The following is a 21,482-nucleotide window of genomic DNA, read 5'->3' as shown; positions in this document are numbered from 1 at the left end:
GGGCGGTGGGCCCCCTGGCCTTCGGTGGTGGAAGACAATGCAGTCGGATAACGGTGTGAGGTGAGGGCCCCCTACCCACGGCCATGTGCCCGCCTCCCAGACCTTTGTAAAAGAGACAGTCCTGGGCTAAAGGAACTCTCCCGGAATAGACACAAAGGGAGCATCAACTACTGCCTTCCGCTGTGATCTAAGTTGGGGCATCCAAGTGGGGGCACACTACAAAAGTAGGAGGAGGTGCATGGAGGCTAGAAGAAAGTTTGCCACCTTTGAATATACGACAGGGCTTAGCAGTGCATGAGCTGCTGTGCAAGCCAATAAGACTACGGCCAACGAGGACTCTGCAGCTACCAAGAAGGATGTTACAGGACTCCTGGAAGAGATTAGGAGTATGAGGGCTGACATTGGGAGTAGAGTGGATAAAATCACCCAAAGTATTGACAAAATGGAGTAGAGGTTGGAGGAAGTCGAGCACAACCAGTCCTCCTTCGACACCCTAGAGGCACAAATGGACATGCGGTTGACCGAAATGGAGAGACGTGTGGAGGAGGTCAGAATGAAAAAGGAAGATCTAGAAAATCACGAAAGGCGGAATAACCTGAGACTGTTTGGGATCCGGGATAGAGAAGGGGAGACAGAGGCGGACTTGATGAAAAACATTACATATAGTCACAAAACTGGTTTTCGAGGATGACACCATCGATGAAGCGAAAATCGAGAGAATCCACCGGGCAGGTGGGGCAGTTGGAGGCCCGAAATTGGTCCTCATCCGGTTCCACAATTACTCTGACATACTGAAGATCCTCGAGAAAGCTAAAAAGAGACGCTCGGTTATGTATGGCACGTCCAGGGTGTTGATCTTCCAGGATCTGTCCTCCCTGAACTTAGCCAAGAGAAGAATGTGCTTGTCCCTGATGAAGTGTCTTAACGAGAAAGGAGTGAGATACAGGTTGGGGTTTCTGTTTTCCATCTCCTTTCCAAGTCGAAGGGTAGAAATACAAGCTGCTGACTGAGGAGGATATTCGAAGAGCCACTGGGGAGCTAGTGGAGGAAGCGGTTACCCCACAGAACTCGATAGAAAAGGTGGATGTGGATAGGCAGCGTCTTATCAAGGGACCCAAAAGACAACGGATGCTGGGCTCCAGAAAATTCAGGAATTTGAATACATCGGCCGTGACAGACACATGATCCACAGGTTGGCACAACCTCTGAGAGGATACTCGCACTCAAGGGTCCTTCCTCGTTTCAAAGGAGTAATGAGGTTCCATCCAGATTCCTAAGGGTAGTGCTATAGCTCTAAGCTGGAGACGGGCAGTTGTAGAAGTGCAGCGGTATGTCGAAGTTTGGGAAGTTGAAGTTAAGGTTATGTGGGGGTGGTGGGGTCTTGGGGGCTCAAAGTTATGGAGATGTTGAAGGAACCGGCCCTGAAAGAATCAGGTCCTACAGGTGGTCCGATCCCAACCTGGTGACGTTAACTGGGGGGAGTCAGCCACCTGTTGGGGTTGATGGGGGGAGTTGCAAAGCAGTGGTTACGGTATGGGTCTTCTCACAAGGGTTGTCCTAAGTTGGTGGGAGGTGGCATGATAAGCACCGGCTGCCCAGGGTGGGAGTGGGACTCGCATGTAGGATAGTAACAGAAATTGGCAGAAGTGACGAGGGAAGGTCATCTGAGGTTGGAGACTTTGAATGTCAAGGGACTGAATTCACCCACAAAGAGGTCCCTGCTGGCGAGGGAGTTCCGTAGGGCTGATCATGATGTCATGTTCCTCCAGGAGACTAAATACGCAAGAGGAAAAGAATGAAAGGTGCCTAGTGGAGTGTTGGGACGGGAATACTGGAGATCGGGGTCCCTGAGGAAAGTGGGGGTGAGAATCCTCATTGGAAAAGGGCAGAAAATGGAGGTTTCGGAGGTGTGGGCTGATGAGGAAGGCAGGGCTCTCCAGGTGGCGGGCACCGTAAAGAAAGCAAGCTTCACTTTCGCTACAATCTATGGGCCAAACCAGGGACAAAAGAGGTTCCCAAAGAAAACTCTCCTGAAAATAATGCTTGAAGCCTCTGGCCACCTAATACTACGATACATACTTTAATATATGCGCTGATGTCCAGTTAGACAGGCAGGTATTGACGGCAGGGTCTCATGAACCACCAAGAATGGGGTACAGAGAGGTCCTAGAAACACTGGAGGTTTATGGACTGCGGGACATATGACGGTGCTTGCACTCAAATGAAAGGGGATACACCTTCTGCTCCACCCCTCATGGTACCTTCACCAGAATTGATTAAATGCACATCTCTAGATACCTATGGTAGGAAGCCCTTGGCTCAGAGTTCTCCCCCGTCACCTGGTCCGGCCACGATATATTAACAGTGGAGGGGAATGGCCCCTAAAGGGGCCAAATGGAGGCGTAATGAATCATTATGGAAGGACCCGGTGTTCCGCATAGAGATGTCCAAAGAAATAGTGGAATACTTTAAAAAGAATCATACAGGGAAGGTATCGAAGAGAGTGGTATGGGAAGTGGGAAAGGCGACATGCAGAGGGATCTTGATTAGAGAAGGGGCAAGGAAAAAGTGGGAGGGCACACTTCTTGAAAATAGGCTGAGAATGGAGATCAGCCTGCTCGATAAACAGCCTTGGGAGGCTAATGAGATACGGGAGGAAGTCCTGGAGGCTAGTGGGAAAATAGAGGAACTCAGACTACTAGAAGAGGGGCAAATAATTAGCAAACTGCAATCCCTGAAACAAAAGTTCTATGAGAAGGGGGATAACGCGGATACATAACTGGAGGCCAGATTGAGGGGACAGAGCAGCGAAAGGTGGGTGGATGCAATATAGGGGGTGGATAACGCACAGGACCCCATGACAAATGTGCTCCAAGAGGCATTTGCTTCCTTGTATGAAAAGCTGTACGAAACAGATGTTACCCCAGAGACGGGTGACATGATATCGTTTTATAAATCCTTCCTTGCCCCTCTTCTCCCTTTCTTGGTAGAACTGTTCAATGACATTCTAGAGATGGGAGAAGCCCCGGAATCTTTTGCTCGCATGCTAATAACAGTGATATACAAAGAAGGTTGGGACCCCCGACTATGTGATTCTTATCGCCCCATTTCCCTTCTGAATATCGACGCCAAGATCTACACTCAGGTAATGGTGGCAAGACTTGAGGGGTACATGCCGCAACTGATCCATTCGGACCAGGTGGGCTTTATAAGGTGACGCCAGGGAGTAGACACAATGAGGAAAACCTTGCACCTGATTTATGAAGCTCAGGGATGGCTGGGGACCCCTCCCTCCTTGCGGTTGATGTAGAGGAGGCATTTGACAGGGTGGAGTGGCGCTTTCTGAAAAAGTCCTCACCAAAAGCGAATTGGGAACCAGGCTCTGTCGACGGATAATGGCAGTATACGCCGCCCCTCAGGCTTTCGTGGCAGTGAACGGGGGTATTCCCGCTAGTTCAGCCCTCGGCAGGGCTGTCCCCTTTCCCCGACTCTGTTTGCACTCTCCCCGGAACCCCTAACCCAGAAAATTAGGGAAAACCCCAATTAGAAGGATTCCAGGTGGGAGGGGTGCACTATAAGGTGGCATTAGATGCTGACGATTTACTCCTGAATATGTGTCACCTGCGAACCTCCATACCAAGAGTAATACCGTTGATTGAGCAATATGGAAGCCTTTCTGGACTTAAGATGAATAGAGCAAAATCAGTCCTCTTCCCCTTGGATAAGGGCGGAGATGGAGAAATTGATAGGTTCAATATACAGGTCAATCTGGGCACACTTAGATATTTGGGGATCAACCTTATGAGGGACACGGTGTACTTATTCGAGGCTAACTTCCCCACCTTGCTATCCAACTTCCAGGCAGACTTGGTAAAATGGGATAAGCTGACCATATGTTGGTTAGGACACCTCAATGCCCTCAAGATGGTTTGCCTCCCGAGGTTCCTATACGCATTCCAGATGCTCCTGATCTTGGTCCCAGATCCCTTCTTCCAGGAGATAAAGGCCGCTCTGCTGAGGTTTCTCTGGCAGGGGAAAAAAACGAGAATATCTGGAGAGATCTTGACCTTGCCTAAAGAGAGGGGTGGGGCTCAATGACATGAAACTCTATTACAAGGCTGCACGGCTGAGGGTCCTGATGTCCCACCTTAGAGCACAGAGTGTTCCCCAGTGGATTGAGCTAGATAATGTTAGTCTACCCCCTGCCAACCCGTGCCGAGAAGTAAGTTCCCCCCGTAGAATCCAGAATCATCTGATTGTGGGGACCATATGGAGCATATGGAGACAGGGAGCTGAAAAGCAAGGGGTAACGACATGGCCTTCACCCTTGAGCCACCTCTGGGTGACAGGTGTACAAGAGGTGATTCCAAACCCCGAAAGATTTCAGAAATGGTTTGAGACAGGACTGGAAAGGGTGGGCCAACTGTGGAGGGATGGTAACTTCATCACCATAACTGAACTACAGGAAGTGCTCGGCATAGGACCACTATCAGTATTCTCATACCTTCAACCAAAGGGGGTGATAACGGACAGACCATTGAGAGACAGGATACAGATGGACCTTACGCCCTTTGAGAAACTGCTGGACAAAAGCACTGAAATGAAGGGCATAATTTCGACAATGTATGCGGAACTTGTGGTCACAGGTGGTAGGTCTACTGATAAATTGAGGCAGAGATGGAAAAGGACATGGGGAGGGAAATAGACCCAGAATTGTGAGGTAGGATATGTAGGGGGGCCTCTAAGTCATAGATCTGGAGCCAATACAAACTGCATGCCGTCAAGCTACTACATAGATGGCAATATCACCCTGTTAGGGAGAATTCTCTGTTAAAGCTAATTTCCCAAACCTAGCGAGTCCCCCAGCAGCTTTGCTGGATTTTTGAGGTTTATTTTTTCTCCTGCTAAGAGTGAGACTCTTTTTCTCCCACTCTTAGACATGATTTGAGGTGTTCCTTTGACTTTGTGTGTGTTTTATGGGCTATGGGGTCCTTTACCCCATAGGGCTTCATGTGTTTTTGGTATGTGGGTTACACAGCACCCTCCATGCAGTAACCCAGGGGTGTCGTAGCGACCCCCAAACATAGACTCCATACCCTGGGACTGACTACTACTGTCTCCCAGGGCATGTAAAGTCACCATTGGCTTTACTAGTCTTAAATTGTGAACAGAACCAGTACAAACCATCATATTGTGGACATACTGGTCGGGGCAATTCGATTGCCCCAGGGTCTGTTGTTCGAGGGGGCACTGTCCAGTCCCCCCTGACTGAGTTTTGGCTCGTGGCAGTGGATACTACGTTTTATATTCGACCGCGAATATATTCCTATGGGATTTTCCTATTGTTCGAGGCTACCACGTTTTAAAATAGCCTCGAACATGCCGCCGGTTTATTAAATTAATATAAATACACCGGTTGGTATTTTTTGCTGAAACTCGGTTCCAAAATGGCGTTTGTGTTCGCTTCTGTGACTCCAACCCAAGTCAAGCCCTTTGTTCCACTTTTTGGCCGGCTTCTCCACAGAAGCCTCCAAAAGTGGTGTCACTCTGTCTGGGTACCACAGGGGGTGTGGGAGGGGGTTTAGGCACCCTGGACTGAGTTGCCTTGGCAACTCAAGTCGCACTCTGGTGTGATTGGCCCAGTGGTGAGCCGCCCGGCTCACCACTTAGCATGTTTGAGTGACAGCTAGGACTGATGAATGGGGGTTTTCTGCATAAAAGCAGGGCTTTGGGGACTGGGACTTCAGACATCGCCACAGGACCAAGGAATCCAAAGAGGGAGAAGCTGAGCCAACCTGCAATGATGACACCACCGGTGGAGCCCTGCTGAACCATCTCGCCACCTTTCCCGACGACAGAGGAGATCTTCAATCCAAAGAGTCTTCTTCCTTTGACTGGTGGGGATAACCTTTTCGCCTTCCCGGATCATTTCGTGGCCGCCTTGCCTGTGCCAAGCACCCCGGCAACCGGGATACCACGTTTTCTCCACTACCGCGAATAAAAGGGTAGTACCTTTTAACCGGAGAACTCCGCAGCTGGTTTCTTCCCTGGCAGTGCAACGACCATCAGCCTTCCTCCACGTCGAGATCATCTCTTCCTCTGGACGACGCTGTGACTTGCACCCGCTGCCAGGAACAACTGCCCCCGCTGGAGGATCCGCTCTACTTTAAAGGTACTGTGTCCGCCTGGCCTCCCTCGCAATGGTCTGTGGGGGGTGACTCTTAAAGCCTCAACTTGCCACTTGGGTTGGCCATAGGCTGGCTAACTGAACTTTTCTAAACTGAACTGATTCCTTTCTGAACTCTCTGCAAGACTCTCCAAGCCTTTTAAACTTCGTGATCCTGGGCACAGTGGTGCTCTCTACTCTCTCCAGAAGGGAGCCTGGCCTCTGAACTTTTTGCTCACAAGTAGACTTTGACTTTCCTGCCTTGCTAAGTGCTTCTGAAGGATTGTGTTGTGTGCTGTTCCTACTTTCTGCCTTTTCCCTCCCTTTTTCTTAAACCTATTGGAGTGCCATCTTTAGTTAAGCGCTCACCTCTGTCTGGAAATAAGTGGTGTTAACTAAGACTTGTCTAATAAGGAATAAGGGTTGTACATATGATAACAGTGATTGTGTTTTGAACTTACTTATAATAATAGTGCTTGGTCAGTGTTTGCTTGTGCTACTGTATTTTGGTACCTATCTTGTATACTCTATATACTGTCTAACTCTTCTTGAGGGAAGTCTGGCTGCTCAGCCATAGCTAACAGGTAAATCTGGGTGGTACAGAGTGCTACCAATTGGGTTTACTGCCAACACCTGTAGTCTTAAGCCTTTTGCAGTGGTCCCTAAGGGAACTGCACAGGTTTCTGCCCAACAGACCCTGTCAGACTCTCAAAGACTGCGGGTTCCTCCTGCTGGCGCTTGTGCAGAGCCAGTACTGATTATGGGCATTTGTGGTGGGAATGCCCACATATACAAGTATTCTGGGACGAAGTCCTGGGATGGATCAAAGACCTAGATGGGATTCCTCGATCCAAATCGCCCACTCGAATCTTGTTTGGCATGGAGGAAGTAGATGGGGAGCAGGTCAGGGTGACAGCGTTGGCGGCGCCTCTTCTACTTGCCACACGGGCCTGCTTAGTGATCAAGTGTAAATGTGCTCATACCCCATGTAAAAGGGATTGGATCATTGTGGCCCTGAACATATGTATCATGGAAAGAATAACTGCTGGGCTCCATGGTAGGGGAGTCCGGCATGAGAGGATGTGGGGGGAATTCATGTGTACATACTTGAAATCAGGAACAATGAGAATCACAGAGTCAGAAGGTGATGAATGATTGGCTCATAGGTAATACCTATAGCAGGCGTGGGGTTCCTCACCCTGGAGACTACCCTAAGACATGTGTTATCAGTTGGTGTAACATAATACCTGTGAGGTGGCCAAGGAGATAATCAAATTGTGCGCCACTTCAACCCAAGTGAGGGCCTTATTTGAGGTTTCAGTTGGTTCAGACGATACCGTTACCAGGAAGGAGCAAGTGTGGGAACTGGGAGGTGGGGGGCGAAAGAAGGGGATTCATTTGGGGTAGGGGAGAGAACCGGAATGCTTACTATTGATTGTCTCTCTTTCCTATAGACTTATTGTTGTTGTTGTACCAAAACTTCAAATAAAAAGAAATATTTAAAAAAAAATTAAAAAGCTGGAGACCACTTGAAAGATTTACTTGAATGGGTGCTGCAAACAAAGGTCATAAAAGACATCGAATTAGGGATGAAGTCTGGAATGGCAGCCAAGATATGTGCATGAAAATGGAAGTCCGGTGCAGGGGAAATCCTGTAACAAATTATTGCAGTATTTGACAAAATATATAAAGGAAGGCACAATGAGGAGCCAAGGGTTGCCCTGATTGTATAATATAGTGCTGCCTCAGGGGAAAACTAGATAGCCCTAGGCGCGAAGGGGGGCCGGAAGCCAAGTAAGGGGCCTGAAGCATGTGGGGCTGCGTATAGAGGATGGAAGATCCTGATTGCTTACTCTGAGTTGTGAACCATGATGGATACAGGGATGGAGATGACCGAGTGCCTCCCGGTGGACTCAATAAGCTTGCTACAAAATGTCTGCACTAACCGAGTGCTCGAGGGTCTTTCACTCGCTGCTGCAGTCTGGGAACCTTTACATGCTGGGCTGCGGCCCTGATCAGCAACGACTAACCAACATGTGGTTGGTGAAGGGCGGCAGAGTCACTTTTCTGCAACTAGCAGACGCTTCCATAAGCAGCAGTGGACAGCACCAACATGGAGCCATCAACTGGGAGGAGGCCATCAGCAGCAAGGAGAAAAATACACAGTCAGTGTCACAGATGGCCTTTACTACAACTACTCCCATCTTCTACAGCCATGTCTTATACCCTTCTCCATCTATCTCTTACTACTACCTTCACTCCTCCTTCTGCTTTACTCCACCCTCACTTATACTGAACTACCGTGCTGCACTCTCTTCACTCCCCCTCACACACACACACTCTCTCTCACTTCCCATTTACACTTTTCCCTCTCATCTTTCCTTAGCTCTCACCTCACCTTTTACGCAGCTCCACTCCTCACACTACATTACACACAAACTGGTACCACGAACTGGAAACTACCTGAATTTCATTCTGCTCAAATTCTGCCACCAACTCCAGCATCTCAGACTGTCCTCTTCTTGGTCTCTAGGTCTACCATCACACCACCTCCTGTCCCCACCCCACCCCTGCAATTCACACTTGTTACTTCTACCTCCTTTATACTCTGGTAGCTGGTTCTGTGGCCCCCTCCTGTTGGCTGCAGTACTTACCTGACTTTAGGAACCCATATCTGCATGTCTTTTCCCCAGGAACTGGGTTATATAGGTGGGAGGCTTTAAAAAACCCTCCAAGCACCTTCCCTTTTTCCAGCAGTCTTGGAAACGATATCTGGTGTGGTAGAAGCCATGGGCTCGGGTTGCTAGTTCTCCCTCTGGCTATGCTCAGTTGTTGGTGAGTTTTTTTGATAATTTGGTTTGGGGAGGGTTTCTGAGTCTCTTTTTCCAACTGCAGTCTCCTCTCACTCCCAGTTATTTTTCTGCTGGCCCTCCATTCACCTGGGGTCAGTCTGGGGTTGTTGGGTCTGATGTAGGGTGGCATTTCTGTTTGAAAGGGAAATACCATCTCTCTTTCTTGGCTGTTCTTGATTTCGTTCTCTCGGCCCCAGGTTTTCTCAGATGCTCCCAGGTGCACTGTGGGAGTTGGGAGTTCTGAAATGGAAAAGAGAGAACAATTGCCAGAAAATGTAATGGGAAGCAGAGCAGTACCAGTGGTGACATTCAAGGCACAGTTTCTTCCAGGGACCTGTCACCCTCCTCCCAATTCCAACTTCCCACATCTGTGACAGAACTGGTTCTGATTTTTGCTCTGAAGAGCATCCTCCTTTTGTTGAGAAGGGTCCTTATCCCCTTACCCTCTTGACAGGATCATAACCGTGACTCTGTCACGTCAGATAATGGAAGAAGCAGAGGTAAATCCCAGGCACTGGGGTATGATGATATTCAGAAAAAAGGTTGCAAGTAAGGGAACAATTGGTAGAAAAAGCGTAGAGTGTAAGACTAGTGGAAGAAGTGGGCTTGAAAGTGGGCGACACTGGAACAAGTTAGAAATATAGCACCAGCTCCTTTTCCATTATTAACTTTTCGCGTGCTATAGTTGACTTGAGGAAGTAGCGAAAGCCTGCTTTAGACAGCCAGAGGTTCAGGTCAACAAAGACTGACACCAAAATGTAACACATGCAACATATGATACAAGGCACTATACTGTTCACTTTGTAGGGACAGTGAGGAGAGAGGAAAGAATGCAGAACATATCATAAAAACCAGAAGCTTCATTCGGGGACTCTCACCATAGCGGTGGTCAACACCAATACCCTGGAGAAAGCAAGATAAATGATGTACTTCAAATAAAGCATCAAATGTGTAATAGAAAATCATCCCTACATGCAGCCAATTCAAAGACAAAGCCATGACAGCGGTATGGGGGATGAGGTGGAATGGCATGGTTTGATAGCGGGCATAGACAGAGATAACATCATTATGGACATATTGGAAGCACTCAAATCAAGTAGAGAATATGGGCCTGAAAATTGGCACACAAACGCATAAAGTGGAATTCTCTTCAGTTCAAATGGACGAGACTGGCAAGCACATGACAGAAGTGGCAAGCAGAACAAGCAATGTGGAAAACATCTATAACCAAAATGGTAGAAGTGAACAAGTTGCAGATATGAAAAAACTAGCAGCAGAAGCAGAGGGTCTCAAGGGAAGTACAGAAGTAATATCGTACGGCCGAGTAGACTGCCAGAAATGACACAAATTAAAGGGAAAATTGTAGTACATTAAAGAATTATTGCACTCAATTCTGAATGGACATACTCATTTATTGCTGGCCCCCTTAGGCTACCTCCGGGTGCTCCCCCAAGGGCTGCTGTCATTAGAATTTTAAATTACAGACAGATGTATTGTAGAGCAGAGCAAGGGAAAAAGTAACACTGTGGCTTGGTAGTGCCACATTGTCAACAGCGTATTTAGGGATTCTGCTGCCTTGGGCCCAAATAAGTGCATGGGCCCCCCAATTTTACTCCATCTCTCCCAGACTCTGCACCTTCACCAGATTCTGCCCTTTCAACAAACTCTGTCTGTGTTGTCAGAACTACACCCCTTCACCCACATGGTGTCCCCCATTTCGGCTCCATAACATTACAAAGATGTTTTTTAAGGTTGCAGGAATTAGAAAGTTATTGCTTACTCTCTAATAATTAAAGTCTGTAATCTTCTATGTTTTGTTAGTTTAAAGAGTGTTTTTCAGATATCTGCTGCCCAGGATTTGGAGGGCAGTGTGTTCTACACTTGAGTGCACTAAAGGTACTTGTTACAGTCCATTGTCTATTAGGTCAGAAAACTATTTTTTAGAGGAAGTGATAAGAACATAAGCGGTCTGCCAACTGGACACAAGTGAGAGACGGTTGCGAAGAGGAATTTTAGTTTCAATGCTAATATCTGAGTTCTCTCCCAAATTGCCTGCTGTCACTCTGAGAAGCACCTAGACTCTGTACCATTAATGCAACATAACGACATTTCTAAATCCGGTCTTGTCAAATGGTCAACTTTACATATGAAATATATGCAAGTGGTACAGACACATCGTATACAAATATTGAAAAAAATGAACTGAACCCCCTTCTCATGGTTACAGCTCTGGTGTTAGCAGAGAGCAAAATGGAAGTAAGGCAAGTTACTTGCTGCAGCCGATGTACTTCCAATCCCTTGGGCTGGAACTCCATTCAAATATGGCAAAATCACAAGTGAAGTTTGTAAACTCTGCCTGAGCATAAAAACATCAGTAAAGAAAGTTGGAGAAGGTTCTTGCACTTGGCTGTGCATTCTCACAGTGAAGTAATGGATAATGGTGACCCTGAACATTCATGTGTGGGAAGCAACAGCATTTCTCTTAGCTGCACAATGCAGGCACCTTTTATAACAAATGAAGTGGTACATACTGGTTACATAATTGCTGTTTGTGCATTGTCCAACATACCCAACACTCTAAGAGTAAAATTGAGCAATGGATCAGGCGTTCCAGCACAATATTACCTGTGTGTGTGTGGTTTATGCCATGAGTCTTGCCAGCATGCTTTTAAGGTAATTTATAATGTTTTTTTAACTCTGTAGAATTGGTTGGGGTGAACAATATAAGAACATTTTGAGATTTGTGGGTATAGATAAAGATGTCCTGCTGTCGTTTGAAGTACTGCTTCACAGTAGAAGTCCTACCTTGGATTTAAAATATAATTCATGAAAAGATAACTTATACACATCACAGTTTTGCATTGTGTTACATACTTTGGATTTGGTTCTCCTGGTAGTACTGAGTGTGCAGCAGAATGTCATCAAAGAAACATGATAAACCAAGCAGGGATGCCATTTGCCTGCTTAACACTGAGCAGATTCTGTAACGATGGCTGAATGGTTATCTTTACAGGACACCTTCTTGACAGCTGTGAAACAGTGTGTACCTTTGGCACACAGTTTTTGTTCTGGGGCTTCTACGGCTTTGGGTAGCCTTTCACAGGGTTCTTGATGCACTTGTGTATTTAGAATTACTCTTCACCATTTTAACTTCTCTATGATCTCTTCCATGCCTGCACCTTTTGGGGGGCCACAGACCGCTGAAATGGGGGGCTGGAGAGGAAAATTAGTCAGTGGTTCTGAACACCATTTTAGTGCCACCTGTAGGAACTCTGTGATTGACTTAAGCATAGGTATGCATTTAATTTTGCAAAATGATGCATCACTTTTAACCTTTACTTCTCTGAAGGGAAAACCCTCATTTATGCAACCGTATAAAATATGTATGTTGTGTATTTGAATAGAAAATTAATTGCTTAACACAGTGTATGTGTGTATTGAATAGAAAGAATTCCAAAGATAATGTGAAGTGGCACCAATAAAACCAATGAGGTTTTGGCTGTTTTGCATATTAATGAGCATTCTGGGAAGATAATAATGGCCAAAGAGTTTTATATCTGTCATATGTCTGTGAGAGTTGTAGATACCTACAGCACGCTGGGTTTGGTACTCATTTCCCTTTCTGTTCCTTTTAAAACAAAAGTCACCGTAACAAAGCTTTTGTAAATATAAAGCATATGTATGTTTGGCCAGAAAAGACATTAACTGTCAGATTGGAATTACTGCTCACTGCTCAAAAATACTTGGGAAATGTTGTTGATCAGCCAGACTCACAAAATTGCCTTTATATTAAAATAAATGAAAACCAGTAAATTGAAAATAAACTGCAATAAAATACTGCTCCTCTGGCATACTGCTACTCTGGCAATCTGCCACCCTAGGCCTGGTCCTAGTGAGTCTTGGTGTAAATACGTCTCTTAATTTGTCACTGTACCCAGCAACACGAGAGCCCATGCGGGCACACTAACGATGAGAAAAGAATATTCAAGACATTGGATTGGAATATTTTATGTTGTACCTGCCAAAGTTGAAGCTGATGGAGAAGAAGCCAAGGTCATCGAGGAGAAACAAAGGAGCTGGAACTTCGTAAGGGAATAACAACTGAAGAGGACAACCGAGTTACCACCTTAGCACCTTAAGGCAAAAACGACCATACACCCAGCAGCTATCATCCATAAGAAGTGCAGCGGATATGTATGGCTGCCGCCTAGCTGGCACCAAATCAGGCAAAACTATATATTTATTATTTCTTTTTTAATTATTGTGTGTTACAGTTTAAAGTACAAACCTTTCCCACAATTAACAATAAAAAGCAGGGAACCAAATTCTAAAATACACTATACATTTGTCAAATAGAAAATATAATAAGCATGATAAATTCCTCCATTAAGAGTCAGTAATAAACGAGGAAGAGCTGCATGGTTTATGTGTTCATAAGGTACGTGTTACAAAGTAAAAGGGAAGCACGCTAAATACTAAATAAGATAAAAAGAAAAAAAAGCCCTTACAGTTATGCAATGCAATATCAGCATGCAACAGTTAAAACATACAGTATGCATTTAAGAAATTCACAGTAATGACAAGGAAAATAACAGGGGATATGACAACAGTAAATGCTGTCAGATAACTGAATACGCTAATCAACAAAGTTGAAATATTGCTGTTTTAGGAAACACATTTATATCAGGAGTAAAAGTTAAATGTTCCCCCCAAATGGGGAAACCAACAATACTTTTCAACCTGTGTGTCAGGATCAAGGGTAGTGGCAACCCTGATACAGAAGTATAACAGATTTACAATAGTAACATACGACAAAGCCACTGACAAGTACTGGTGGTGACTTGGGAAATAACTGGGGAAAAACAAGAGATATAAAAAATGTATGCACCTAATTTAGATGTTATAGCTTTCTTTGAAAACTTGGCTGAGCAAATACATAATTATATTGATCACAATATTATTTAGGATAATAGGAATGGCATTGGACTTGCGGCTATACAGATGAAAAATGCCACACAGGTCACTGCCAAAGGCAGCTTAGAGATGTGACATTATAGCTCAATACTTTGATTTTGTGGATGTGTTGCGTGGATTCATTCAAGAAAAGAAAGATTAGCCCTATTACTCTTCAGTACATCATGCCTGCTCGCGTAAAAACTATGCATCGGCCTAAGCATGGCGGTTTTTGTGTGTGCAGTGCTTCAACGCTGCAGTTTGCAGACCCCAATCGCAGTCAGCCAATTCTTGTGAATGCTTGGTGTTGTTTCGTAGGTGAATGTATTCGGTCTTTGTAGGGTTGAGCTTTAGATGGGCACTTGACGTCCAGGCTTGTAAGTGGACCAACAGCACTTGATTCGATGGCAATTGTACGCTTCCTTGCAATAGCGGTCCTCAGGTTACTGTGTGTTACATATGTCTGAACAGTCATTTTGCTCTATGAGCATAGTGGCAAGTACAGCTCCCCCAGCTGATCTGTCTGTATGTGGGTCAGACTCGAAGATAAACAAAAAAGACTGAATAAAGGTTTTCTCATCTACAACAGCAATCTGTTCCTGGACCCCTCAACCTGTGAGGTGGTTTGACAAAGGAGGCTGTGGAGAGGAGAGACACCCTGCAAGATCTTACACCTGCCTGGAGTAGTTCTTCACATTGGTCATCGACATCCCTGGCCCCAAAAGCCCCCTCCACAAATGGCTCACATAACACTAAATAATTCCAGTCGCATCAGATATGCTAGATAGAGTTTTAAGACTAGTGTACACATATCGTTTTGTACAGCAAACATGGATTGAAGCCAAAGGTGGGTGCCGTCTAAAAGATTCCCTGTTTACGTTAGTAATGAAAAATAATATAGAGGTAGGAGTCTTATATGACTCGATATTGCCACTCGAGAGAACATTTGGTATGGTGGATGCAACTAGAGCAGTCTCACACATCCAGCATCAGGATGAATCGGGGCTGGAGCAGAATGGCAGAGCCCATAGGTATGAAACTTGTCTCTCCACTTAACGTTTAGGGTGATTTTAAGTTGCCCTGGGAATGGTAACAAATATCACCAATTATGCTGTACAATCTAGCAAACCAGGGTGTGTATACAACAGGTTCATTTACTTTGAAGATGAAGGGGCCTGAAAAGGGTTGATTAACCCCCAAAATCAAAACATTGCATTTGTGATGCTGCTTGCAGTCATTGTTGCCACCTATGTACTGACCGGAATTGATGTACAGCCTGCAAAGGTTGCACTACTTATCAATAAACTGGGCATTACATTATATTACCCCAACATTCAAAGATCACACATCAAATTGATTCTCATAGAGAAGGAATACAACACAGTTAGTAAAGGAAAATTTAAAAGTACCTCTGTAAAAGCTTCCGACTCTTCTGGGCACAGTGTCACTATAAATGTGTCTATTTTCTTTTGAAGATGAACCATCCTCAGCATGGATGTCATGATACACTGCACCCTATAAGCAAACAAGAATGTAAAATGTTTAGGCCAGATGGATTATGAACCAGGCAACTTTGAAAAGATGTCTGTTAGGAATACCTATACATTGTTTTCTAGACACAATTGCATCATAAGACTAAAATATTAGTTTTTACGAGTTGTTTGGTGCACTGTGGTTCCTGTCTTAAGTAAAAATAAAATCACACAAAGACCTCTTAGATATTCATTTTTTTTAAAATACAACGTAAAGTGAATGAAAGGCACAACAACCAATGCTGTGTAAAGAATTAAATAAAGCAACATCTTATGGAAATCAACGTGCACATTTTCATGTATGGCGTTACAAACTCCCACTCCAAAGGATGACTCAAGAGTCTTTATTTTACAAATACTACAAATTACATTTTTCATTCTGGTCAGGTTGCGGGCAGGGTACACTAATGGGTTTCCCTCTTTCAGCCTCCTGTGGGCTCCCTCCCCTCTAAGATAGGCCACCCTAAACCCCTGGATTGGCAACTAGCGATCGGGAACCCCTACTATCTAAATGCTAGCACTAAGATGGTGGCAGAATATGCATAGGCTTTCCCTAAGGCCCATTCTGTGTAACCCATTTCTTTACAGTGTACACATACTCCAAGCCTGGCAGATCTTGCCAGCTCCAGCAACCTGACGTCACAACTCATCATTCTCTATCTTTGGCATATTTGGTATTCACCTGTTATTCTGTTATTCATATATTATCTGCAAAGGCTGTGCTAGCTGAACCAGTGTGGGTGGCAACCACAAGGCCTAACTGCTGTTTAGATGCCATATGTTGTATGAAACCGTTATGCAACCTGTCTGGTAGCACCCACCTGGATTTGGGCCAATGCTACATTATATTACTGATCTATCTATATAACTGTGAGGAATCTGAGGGCATCATAACTTTTTTCCTCCAGATATCCTCCTCCCACATGGCCAGGGAAAGGCCATTGCTATCGGATCCTGAGCCTGGGAGTGGAAATGCAAGGGAGGACTACATGGGTGGGGGATAATTGGGGAGTGGAGGCAAGGCACCCTTGCGTGAGACATGGTATCCCCCACATTTCCCTTTCATAAGGAGTCCGACATCCCGCAAGAACTTTATAGGCTATTGCCCGTCACTTCACTATTTTTCCAGTAAAACATCCCCCAATAGATACCATCTATTGCTCTGGTTTTACTCTTCCTCGTCCCAGTACGTACACGTACGCGCTCTCTCTCTCTCTCTCTCTCTCTCTCTCTCTCTCTCTCTCTCCAGGTACTGGGACGAGGAGGAGGCACGTAAGAGCAATGCAGACCTCCCAAGCTGGCAATTAGTGGTCTAGTCCTTTGGAACCAGGCAGGAAGTTTAAAAGTAGCAAGTACAGTGAAAATAAGAGTCAGCTGTGGAAGCAGATCTACGGACTGCTGGACGAGAGCAGACCTCTCCTGGCAGCGTGGCAGACTGAGTGCTCGAGAACCCCGGACAGATGCAGAGTGAGCAGCTGGAAGCAAGGCTGAAGGAAGTTGGAGGCCATGCTGGACTATGGGGAAGGAACCGGCATGAACAGTCAAAGCGGCAGAGTGAGGCTCGAGCTGCGAGAGGCGCATCGGTAGTGGGACCCGGAGAGCCACTGTGAAGACAGAGTGAGGAGCCGCACAAGAGAGAGAGCTTGTGGCAGCCTGAAGCCTCGCTGGAATGCTGCAAGCACCGACCAGTGAGCAAGCCTGGGCAGGGGGATACCAGGACGGTAGGCGAGCATGTCAGACTTGTGTGATGTCGATATAAATGAAAAGAAGCACTTTTAGAATGAAAGCAAGGGTTTTTGAATACCGACCTGAATTACAGCAGTTTTGTGGAATCTCGTGATATGAAGGAACTGTGAACTTTGAGAGAGCAAGCATTGGCAAGAGCCATGACAATATAAAGGAACTGTGTACTTTGAGAAATATATAGGAACTGTGTACTTTGAGAAAACAGGCATTGGCAAGATCGGCAAGAGTATGTGGAAAGGCAACATGTGAATAGTGGCAAAACAAGGAATGGTAAAGCATCATGAGGATGTGAGATGAGACTAAACCAAGTACCATTGTGGTGCTGAGATAGTGGCAATGTGCATATGGAAGCAAGTCAGGTGAGTCGGTTGCGTGACCTGTAATGGGTGGACTGTGTGGTCCAACAACTGTGCCTAGACCGAGGACACCCACCTATGGAAAAACTGCTTAAAATAGCTGCAAAGAAGCTTTTGATTAAATATAAAGGAACCTTGTGTGAACTGAAATTAAGGAAATTAACTTTGTGAAATGAGTGAAGGCAAACTCAACCAGAAGAGCTGGGAAGTATTATAAAGAATCATGTTTTTGAAAAAGTTGAAAGACTTGAAAGCATGGGGAAGGGAGCCCCTTTGCATTGTGAACTATCTCAAACCTTGGGGAAGGGAAACCCTTTTCAACCATGAGCTCAAAGAAGCTCTGAACTGTTAATTGAACACTTATTATTTTGATGCTGACATTCTTACACATTGTATACAAATAGACGTGAGGGCAAGTATAGGTTTTCTAGACACAGACAGACATGTACTTTGGACTTCCTGACATACAGCCCTCCAGATAAGATGCATATAGGAACTTTTTATGCAGTAAAATCTTGTGGAAACACCATAATAATTTTTTTCTTGCGTACGATTTACGCTAACTAATCACAGCAGTTGCTTGTGAATTCCCAGCCACTTTTCTCCAGTGGATGGCGCTGAAACACTTCAGCAAATGCAAGCCTTGTGTGAAGACTTTGCAGTGTCATATATTTGAGAGTGATGATTAAGGCAGGCTGCAGAGAACGTGGCATGGCCTTGAACAAGACCTTCTAAATGTGACCTTAACACAAATGTACCAAAATGCCAGCTACACTGCACACAATGCTTAGTTACAAAAACCTGTGACTTTGCAGTGGGCCCATACAGTGCAGTACATTTTTGCAAAAGTCGAGCCAATTTCAAGAGTCAGACCTGACAGTCAACATAAGAGGGTTTGCCAAGCAGGGGTCAAGTCCTAAAAATAAAAGTGGGGGGACTCATCAGCAAACGCAATGAGATGTGACCTCACCAGAAATTAGCATACTAAGGTGAAATATGCACATTTCATTAAATTGACTTTGCATAACCATCCAAATTTCACAGAACAAATGGCATGTGCCTTTCATAAAATCAAGCACACACAAAACAAAGAGGATATTTTCTTCTAATAGTGTTTTTAAAAATGTTAAAAGGTGTGCATGTTTTAAACTCCAAGAACCAATTCAAAGGTTTCCCCTGGAACTTGCAGTACCGAAATGGGACATTTCACCTCTAGTTTTTTTGTTATTTTTTTAGCAGGTTATTCGGGTTATATAGTGCAGTTGTGAAGTGTCCGGCCTACAAACCTGAATACTGCGGTTCGATCCCTGAAGGTCGGCTTTAAGTCATTTGAATTCAAAAAGCGTGGACTTTGTGTACCCTTGTCTTGAGCCCTGAAGCCAAGATTGGTTCTTTTGTTGTTGACAGCAGAGATGGGTGGTGCCATTTCTTTTCCAAGTACTGAGCAGGCAAGTACAAGTTGCCCAGCTCAGTTCTACATGTGTAGTAAGCCGGCAGTGCTTCTACATTAATGGCATATACTGTTCTGCAGTTAGAGCATTGTCTGTGGACTACAAATGTGTTTTATGTGCGATTTACGCTCAAAATGAAAGTGGAGCTTCCAGCGGGGAGCCCAATCTGATCAGCTTTAAAAGTACTTTAGGAGGCAGCTTTGAGCTGTTGACTCGTTTTCCTTTTGGTTGCACTAGATTCAAATGTGGGGCACAAGCCCCACAAGGAAGTAAAGGCAAACGAGTCCCAGCTAAGGGCACAAATGTCAGGAAGCCATCACATACCCATTTGCCACACAACGACTGCCTGCAAACACTAAGATGTACATGTCCAAATGGCACTGCTGTGTAGACGTGCCCTAGAGCCAACTGGCTGCAGTAGTGACATTCTCAGAAAAGTGAGTATCCATCCACAGCTAACCACACACACACACACACACACAGACGGATTGCCAAAGATGTAATTTCTTTTGACTAGCTAGGCAGTAGTTATAAAATCGTCATTAAAGGACAAGCCATTGGCTTACTCACACATTTTACTTTTCTGTCACCATATTATTTGGGCTTATAACTTATTGAATATTGAATATTGATTAATACTTCCCATCCAGCATTAATATTGTGTACTATCATCTCAAACGGATAATGTCTAAGTGCAGAACGTGTCCTCTGCAGATTTAAACTAATCCTATTTAACAGCAAGAAACTCTACGAATCACTAACATCAGGATCATATATTGCAGGTTCTTTTGGAATGTTCCTCTACAAGACTTTACAGAGATCTTACATTCTCCTTTGTCTAGTGTTCACTGTTAAGCCGTCCTGGCTTTTAAAGGAATGGTTCGGTCAGAAAATATTATTGTCCCTATGGTTCGACCATGTGCTTTTAACCATAATTCGATCGATCGTACAAACATTTCCTATGCACCTTACCAAGTTTTCGTCTCTTGAACACAAGCAAAATCAGGCAGCAGGGCACGGCCATCTTGTGAGAATCTCATCACTTGCCGTATCGCCCTGGGTGACCTGCGTTTGCGGCACTAAATCATATCTCCCGCCCCTGAGCCTGACATCACCAAATCATTGATATTCGACACCTCTCTCAGTGACGTTACTGGGCAGCGTAGCCAAAAGCGCCCAGTCGTCATCTACGCGACTAGACGCAGAACCCAGAAAAAAAACACACATCGTCTCACAGCAAAGCACGTCACAATTAGGAATATGAAACTGTACTTTAAACGGAAACAGCAAGACTGTATAATTGGTAAAGTACATTTATTTCACATTAAATGTTTCGATAGCATTCGGCGTCTGACATAATCAATGAAAATTGAACTATTTTCTTTGCTCTCGTTCCGCAAATCCGCAAATGTTTATTGTGAGTCACGCGCTGTTCCATTTGTGTACACAGGGTGTTCGTTTTGTCTAAATGAAGCACTTCGGTCGCACAGTGAATTGCAAAGCTGGTGCATGAACTTGGCATTAGACCACCGTAAAGGTTATCATGTTGCTCCTAATCGCTGGTTCCACGTACGGGCATATTGGACCTTGTCTGTCGTCCCAAAAGACGGTTAAGTAGATCCAGTGATTGACATGTAGCTGCAGCTGGCGGTTGAAGAATCCATCGGTCGGGGTCTGGAATAGATGACAATCACAGAACGGCACGATGTACCTGTTTGCAAAAGATAAAAATAGAAATGTGTCTCAGTAGCAGATCTTTATTACAATGAATCATTTTCTTTATTAGCGCAGAGGTGGCACAATGTGAACCGAGAGAATACAACGTGGAATATCAAAGTACTCCGCTAGTTGATTCCGAGGATAGTGCAATGGAGTATGTTGAGCTCTAAACGTAATGCGAAAACTGGGGCAAGAATTTGAGGTGCAAAAACAATGTAATGATTTATTAGCGTAGAACCAGAGAGAAACGAGGGGTGGTCTACATGCATCTCAATGCTGGCCTGCCCATGTGCCCGGTAGATAGCCCAGCACACAAAGGTTGTACTAGCACTTCATTGCAATATGCCACACAGAACGAACAAGTACAATGTGACCCAGCAATAACGGTCAGCTATTCGTATTTCGACTAGTTCTGGTATGAAATCGTCTAAAGAGAAACTTGCAACATATTCGGCATTTCCATTCTCTTGGCGTAATGCAGACTCCTCCGTTCGTGTCAATGATTTTTCATAAACTGAACTTATATCTAACTAGGTCCAGTTTCGGAATGGGCAACCTTATCATATCATACGTTATTACACGCCCCCTTCAATTCAATCCCTTTCAGAATGGTCCCTGCCTCTCAAGGTAAAAAAACAATAGAACCTTATACTGTGCGTGGGACGCGTGGGCCTCCCAGCTCCCAAGCAAAAATTCAAAGCTGGTGA

The 21,482-nt window shown here is 45.0% G+C and overlaps 1 protein-coding gene across 11 annotated transcripts in view; it reads right to left on the bottom strand.

The window, feature by feature from the left end:
* Positions 1 to 21,482, bottom strand: part of CDKL5 (cyclin dependent kinase like 5) — a 2,489,742-nt gene that overhangs the window by 210,580 nt on the left and 2,257,680 nt on the right. For all 11 annotated transcript variants that reach the window (XM_069636841.1, XM_069636839.1, XM_069636845.1 and 8 more), the window contains one exon: positions 15,381 to 15,486. In XM_069636841.1, the coding sequence (XP_069492942.1) occupies positions 15,381 to 15,486 (106 nt within the window). The remainder of the gene's footprint in view (positions 1 to 15,380; positions 15,487 to 21,482) is intronic.

Source organism: Ambystoma mexicanum, chromosome 7p (assembly GCF_040938575.1).
Source record: "Ambystoma mexicanum isolate Mex_15411 chromosome 7p, UKY_AmexF1_1, whole genome shotgun sequence".
Taxonomy (NCBI): domain Eukaryota; kingdom Metazoa; phylum Chordata; class Amphibia; order Caudata; family Ambystomatidae; genus Ambystoma; species Ambystoma mexicanum.
This window is presented reverse-complemented; position numbering and strand designations above follow the sequence as displayed.